Raw genomic sequence first — 7,593 nt, 5'->3', positions numbered from 1 at the left:
GGAATGATCTGGAAAGGGACACACATCTAAATAAAAAGTCTAACAGCTGAAAATGCATATCAACAACAAGGACTCTTCCTAGAGCTGGCCTGTCAGCCAAACTGAGCAACTGATGGAGAAGGGCTTTGGTATGACTGGTGACCAAGAACCAGACGGTCACTCTAGTTGAGCTCCATGATTATATGTGGTAAAAAACAACTGAGGGACAAACATCACTGCAACACTCCACTAATCCTGTCTTTATGGCAGTGTGGCAGTGAAACACATGAAAACACACTGGGATTTTGCACAAAAAAAGCACCTAAAGGACCCTCAGACTGTGAGAGACAAGATTAGTTGGTCTCTAATAAATTTACAAAGTTTTAACAACTGTGTTTTTGCTTCGACATTATGGTGTATAGAGTGTAGATTGATGTGGAAAAAAATTATTTAAAACAGTTTACCATAAGGCAGCAACATAACAAAATGTGAAAAAATGAAGGGGTATGAATACTTACGCAAGGCACTGTACATACATAAGAACAGAGTACTGTCCCTTATCTTCAAGCTACACTTATACCAGAGTTGCAAAAATACTTGCCTTCCAGCTATTGCTCATATGGCGGGCAGCCACAACAACGGTCTGGGATGAGATGCCATAGCCGTCTCCTTTATGCACCAGCCATTTAGTCCCGTCTGCTAGAGTGACTCTAAAAGCAAGACCAACAGACGAAATGCATAAGATTCAAAACACTTACTCCCCTCAATATACAAGTGTGATATATTCACCACGATGCATAGAACACAAAATAAAAGTACAAAATCTTGATTTTACCTGACTCCAGAGTGGCTCAGTTTGCCTATTTGGAATGTCATCCCCTCCAGAGGCCTGGTCATCCTCTCCGCCTTGTAGACTTTGGAGTTGTACAGCTTTCTCAGATCAGCCATGTTGGAAATGTCATAATTGTAAGAATTTCCTTTCCCTGAGGGGGAAAAATAGATAAAAAACAGATCATTCCCTTGGATGTGCAACAGTGCTAATAATAAAACGGTTAAGGCGAAGAAAATAACTTTAAGCCATATTTTTGTTAGTTATTTAAATTAAAGCATTTTTATAGAAAAGGTGCAGATAATGTAGTGAAAGTAATGCTAAGCAAAGCAAAAACAAACAAAATTTGTAAATGTACCATTGCCCCATGAGGATTCAGCCACCATGGACACCATGGCCAGGAGAAGCAGACCCAGTGCAATCTTGAAGGACATCATGGTTCACAGCAAACTAAAACTTCTGAGCGCCTGAAAGTTTGTTACAAGAGCGATTTTTATACTTTTCTGACCCTTTGATCCTCCCCTTTTCCAAATGCTTGCTTCACTGCTGATATAATTTGAACAAACAAGGCATGCCCAGGCAGTGTTTTGGGAAAGAGCAGGATTGCACAATTTTAGTTTAGTACATTGTTTTAGAGTTCTATGACTGCGCTGAAGTTTTGAATCTCCTCCAGAGGTCGTGTTGTTCTGCTGACAAATGGAAAGTGGGAAAAGCCAGAATTGCACAACTAAATAAAAAAAACTAAAACAAAAATGAAACCATACTCTGTTGAACAAACAGTACCTAGTTGAAAAAGAGCATGAAAACTGTAAGTGTCTGGGACAAAAATCATTTTATTCAGTATTTATTTCTGTTGAACTGTAGTTTTCTTAACAGTGGCGGCTACTGGTCTGTCAAATAGGGGAAGCTCATTTTCGGCCTACATCATAAAATTGTCTATTTATTTAAAAGTAAATTCTGCCCTACGTTCCTTTTCAAGAAAATGGTCTGTGACCCTGTCGTAGCCTACCAACTAGCCTACTATATGAATGAATGAATGAACGATCTAAAAAAAAAATTAAACTCTGTAAAAGTGAAACAAGGAATGTGGTGTATAATTGTGTGAAATGTATGATGAAAATCAAGCAATTTCGCCAAGCAAATATAAAGAAATAGGTTGCAGCAGTTTTTATTTCGACTGAACTTGAGAAATCCACGATGGGACTGAGCGCGAATAGCTTCAGCGATTCCTTATAGTACAAAATCGCTGTCAGTCAAAAGGAAATGCAATCTTTCGACAGACCTTCCAATCATCACGCAGAAGCTCAGCGTCCAGGCCAGCCCACTCCTCATTCACCCCCAGAGACGCTGAGCGTCCGTGGGCGGGACATAATCGCAGCGTTTATCCAATGACCGTCTAGTTTCAAAGCACTGAAAAAAAACGTTCAAAGCAGCCCCATTGAAGTCAATGGACGCTGGGCTTCAATGGGGAAATGCACTGTGACGCTACGGGAATGTATGAGAAGAAAATCAAGTCAGCCGACTTGCTATGTCTAACTGATTCTGAACGAACTCGTCTTTGAGATGAACGTTTTCTAACGCATTTTTAGTCAATAAAATGTTAATACAATAGTACGTAATTTGACCATTAATTTTGTGACATTACAGGGGAAGCTGAGCTTCCCTTGCAGTCTTAAAGAAATCGCCACTGTTTCTTAAATATACTTATTGTGCGAAAGAGTCAGAAGCATCTATAATGGCAGTTGCTGATACAGTGCCCTCCACTAATATTGGCACCCTTGGTAAATATGAGCAAAGGCGGCTGAAAATAGAGGAAAAATCCCATTATGAAACAAATGTTTTTTTCTCTAGTTCACATTGGCCACACTTATTGGCATCCAATTATTGCAACATTATTTCCCAAGATAACAATTTTCTCCCATAATACCTGATGAGTTTACAGAACACCTGACAAGAGGTCAGAGACCATTCCTTCATACAGAGTCTCTCCAGATCTTTTTAGTTCACCCCACTCATTTTCTAGGGTTCAGGTCAGGGAACTGGAACGGCCATGGCAGAAGCTTTATTTTGTGCTCAGTGACATGTTTTTGTGTTGATTTTGATGTTTGTTTTGGATCATTGTCCTGATGGAAGATCCAACCTTAGTTCATTATAAGATTTCCAGCAGGCACAGTAAGGTTTCAGTTTTAATCTGTTGGTATTTGCTAGAATCCATGATGCCATGTATCAAAACAAGATGTCCATGATTTCTGACAGAAAAATAGGCCCACAACATTACAAAATACAGCAGTATATTTAATCCCTGTTTGCACTATACACATCTGGTGGGTTTTCTGTCAAAATATCTTCTTTTAGTGTCATCTGACTAAGAAGTCAGTCCTGTTTGGCTGGGCAATTTCATGCTACTAGTCTAGGGTGCCAATATTAGTGGAGGGCACTCTAATTCAAAACATACAAACTAAAATGTAAAGTACATTATCATGTCTTTACCACCAACACTACTCACCCTCACAAACTGTCTGACGTGTTCAGAGGCCTGGTTTGCAGAAATATGTTTCCCAATAATTTCAATTTGTAATCTTCAACTAACTCAACCTCTCATTAATCACAACTTTGCAGCAATAACCGAAAAATGACTGCTGGTGCCAAAGTGTGTGGTTGAGTATTTCACGGAATTGAATTGCACAACAGCATCTAGAGTTTGGTATGAAAATTAAAACCATCCAGTGAGCAGTTTTGTTGAAAGGAAACAGCTTGATTTAAGAAGGTTTAGAAGAGAATGGCCAAAGCAGCGTGCTATGCACTAGGCCATCTTTGAATTGACCATACACATTAGCACCCATTTTCCTGCAGGATTAATGGCTTTTTATAATATAACACTGCATGTTGCACCATGACTCAGACAGAAATAACTTATCAGACTCATTCATATTTACAGAGCTGCACATTAACTGTCATTAAAGCAACTAGTGTGCCACCTAACCACAAAATAAAGGTCAGTATCACACAGCAAGTTTAGATGGAGGCTTGTCTCACTAAATAAGACCCTAAAAGAGGCGTATATCAAATGCACTGCTACACACTCAGTCACAAAAAACAGTCTGTACACCTTATTAAAACTTATTAACGCTTAAAATGAGCAAGTTGGAATGGATAGGACGCTTGAAAAACATGGTGAAGAGGAGTCCTTTATATTCAAATTTCATTATCGGCTTTGTGATGCTTGGACTTGAGCAACTTGTGGAGATAGACTTTGCATGCCCTTGTAATCCAAGGCTGAATCTGCTCTTTTCAGCGGCATATTTTGTAGTTCCAGCTCTGTTCTCCTTTGCACTTTTGTTTTATATCCAAAGCTCACAAATCAGCAGTTATTCAAGCTGTTTTCACTGTGCTTTAGTTTGTCTCACTCCGGCTGTTCTCTGGATCATGCTGCTGTTCTTTGATGGACAATACTTTGCCTGCGCAAAGACTTCATGGGAAGGACTGACGGTTCACACGGATATAACTGCTTCAACAACATGGTGTCAGCCTTTAGACACACCTGACAACTCCACGGAAAAGCAAAAGGCATTTTTTAGCTATCGGAATAATTCTCAGGTGAGTATGATTATGAAATCAAGTTGCTGTTACAATTATGTTGTGCCCACGTTTTCATGTACTCTTTAAAACATGCATGTACTTCTTCAGATAGTGGGACTGAGCATACTGCTCCTGATGTCACTGCCTCTGATTTGCATGGGAATTAGGAAATGGCAATACACACCAACAAGAAAAGAACTTGATAATGAACAAATAGAAATGGTGGATTTGAGCCCTTCGCCCCCTCCTGACAGCGCTTCTACAATTGTGGTTCACAGTAGAGATGATTTTTAACAGCTTTCATGTTCACAAACCTCATGTTTAAAACGTATAGTCTTCATAGTATGCATTAAATGTAATGGTATGAATGAATGTAAAAAAAAAAAAAAAAGTATTTTTATTTAATTTTATATACTGTGACATCACTAAATTTGGTTCTTTTTGCAACAGAAATAATTAACTTTGTGTTAATCACTTTTGAACAAGTAAACCATATTTGCAATTTCTAATGAAACTGTGTCATATTGCATTTTTTTTTTTTAGCAACTGTTTTGTAGAGTAATACACCACTTCCTGTCATTTACAACAAGGTCATATTTACTTTCTGCTTTTGAATGACTTATATAGACTTTCAGTGAAATGGCGTTTTCAAACTTTTTACACTGAGGACAAACGAGGGACTCATATGCAACTCCTACAGAAGGTTCAAATGCTCACTAATGCTCCAGAAATAAACACAATGCATTAAGAGCATGGGGGTGAAAACTTTTGAACAGAATGATGTGTAGCAATTTTTTTTTTTTTTTTGCCTAAATATTGTATTTTTTCATTTAGTACTGCCCTTCAGAGGCTACAGAAGATTACATTTTTCCCAGAAGACAAAATTCTAGTTAAATTTACCCTGATCAAGTTAAAAAAAAGTTTTCACTTAATGCATGATTTCCTTCTGGAGCATCAATGAGCGTTTGAACCTTCTGTAATAGTTGCATATGAGTCCCTCAGTTGTCCTCAGTGTGAAAAGATGGATCTCAAAATCATACAGTCATTGTTGGAAAGAGTTCAAAAACACTAAAATGCTGAAAAACCAAAGAATTTGTGGGACCTGAAGGATTTTTCTGAAGAACAGCCGGCAGTTTAACTGTTCAGGACAAACAAGGAACTCAGGAACAACAATCACTAAACCAGCTGTGGATCATTCAGGTAACAACACAGTATTAAGAATGCTGGGGATGTAAACTTTTGAAGAGGGCCATTCATTTGTATAAATTTAACTAACATTTCCTTTTGTGGACTATATGTAAACATCTTCTATGTGAAATATCTTATTCAGGTCAGTACTAAATAAACAATAACATGCATTTTGTATGATCCCTCTTATTTTGGTAAAATAATGAACATTTTGCAGTTTCTGAAAGGGGGTGTAAACTTTTGACCTCAACTGTATTTAACACTTAATGAGTTACATGTTTCTTCTATCTGTCTTAGCATGTAACATGTTCTAGCAAATTGCTAGTCACTAAAACCAGTATATATGCTACTCATTTACAGTGACATCCAAGTGCCCACTGTACAGTCTTTTGAAACTGTTTAAGAAAGTCAGATTTCTCAATCACAACCACAGAGCATATCAGAGAGAGTCTTACTCAATGTGAAAGGTGTCAGCAGCGATCACGTTCGGTTTTAGTTTGTACACCTTCCGACCTTAACAACACAGACAATGAGCAAGGAATGGGTAGCACAGTTGAAAGAACAGCTGGGGAAGAGTCCTTTTTATTCAAACGCAATTATTGGCTTTTTAATGGTGGGACTTGAGAAACTCGTGGAGATGGACTTTGCATGTCCTTGTCATCCAAAGATCAACTTGCTGTTTTCTGCAGCATATTTTGTGGTTCCTGCTTTGTTCTCCAGCGCACTCATGTTTTATATTCAAAGCCCACAATGCAAGACAAAGTGCCTGCTCTCCACTGTAACCTGCATCGCTCCAGCTGCTGTTTGGATCATGCTGCTGTTCTTCGATGGACAATATTTTGCCTGCGCAAGAACCTCCTGGGAAGGACTGACGGTTCACACAGATATAAGTGCTTCAACAACATGGTGTCAGCCTTTGATCAAATCTGACAACATCACTGAAAAGCAAATGACATTTTTTGGCTTTCGAAATACTTCTCAGGTGAGTGAATCATTGGGATGATTTAATTCTGTGGATGTGGATGAGGATGAGATTCATCACATTAACTGTACCAATGATTTTTATCATATGCTCCAAATGGTATAACAAACATTTTCACTTCAGATAGTGGCTCTGTCCATGCTGGGTTTGAGCTCTGTGCCTCTACTTTTTATTGGATGTATAAGGTGCCGCCACCCAACAGCGGGAACTGAAGAACCTGAAGCTGAACAAGTGGAAGTAGAGGATTCTGGTCAAAGGTTAACAATCTTTCTTTGAAGACCTTCAATAAAGGAGGATGAATACAAAAGTTCATTTGGACAGCTCTAAAAAGAGAAGCTTGGAGCAAAGATCTTGCATAACACCACTTATTGTTCACAAACTTGTTACAAACGTTACAAAAAAGGAGAAACAACGTTGGTGGCACATTCTCATCCAACTGTACCACAAAGTGCGTTTGTTTCTCAGATGTCTTGACGTAATGAACAGTAAGAAACCACATCCTGTCACTCAGTGCGCTGTGACGTTCACTGAATTATTTTTTTATGCTTTTGTATTGTACTGACTTCAAAGTTTGTTTACTGTCACTTGTAGCAAAAGCTGCTAGGGAAAACTAAAGTCAACTCAAGTCAAGGTGCCAAAAAGGACCACATGGAGATGCCAATTTTTAAACCACTTTTTAAATTAAAATTATAATTGTGAATTTCATTAGAGTTTATCAAATATACTAAATATATATAGGTCATTTTGAAATATTATATATGCTTGTTTTGTCACCATGTACTTATTTTATCTCCTACTGTCACAATCCTGTCACCAGCACTCCATATGTCCTGGGCATCGGCGTATGTTGAGGGCTTTCAAAAGGGCTATTCAGAGGACTGGAGTCCACTCCTCCAATGGAGGGCAGATAGGCATGATGCAGAATGGGTAACTGCAGAGAAAGCCTGCGATGAATGCTGTGAAAGCAAGAGATCCAGTAAATGAAGAGACAAACTGCAGATTATTGCACATAGGTGTTCAAATTCCTGTTCACTGT

At 38.5% G+C, this 7,593-nt stretch overlaps 1 protein-coding gene across 1 annotated transcript in view; it reads right to left on the bottom strand.

Annotated features, from left to right (window-relative positions):
• Positions 1 to 1,460: 1,460 nt before the first annotated feature.
• LOC141342096 (gamma-aminobutyric acid type B receptor subunit 2) overlaps positions 1,461 to 7,593 on the bottom strand; it is a 30,797-nt gene continuing 24,664 nt past the window's right edge. Inside the window, exon 19 of the mRNA XM_073846484.1 lies at positions 1,461 to 7,513. Within this exon, the coding sequence (XP_073702585.1) occupies positions 7,357 to 7,513 (157 nt within the window). The 3' untranslated portion in view covers positions 1,461 to 7,356. The remainder of the gene's footprint in view (positions 7,514 to 7,593) is intronic.

Source organism: Garra rufa, chromosome 9, assembly GCF_049309525.1.
Source record: "Garra rufa chromosome 9, GarRuf1.0, whole genome shotgun sequence".
Taxonomy (NCBI): domain Eukaryota; kingdom Metazoa; phylum Chordata; class Actinopteri; order Cypriniformes; family Cyprinidae; genus Garra; species Garra rufa.
The sequence above is the reverse complement of the archived record's forward strand: the minus strand, read 5'-3'. Positions and strand labels throughout refer to the sequence as shown.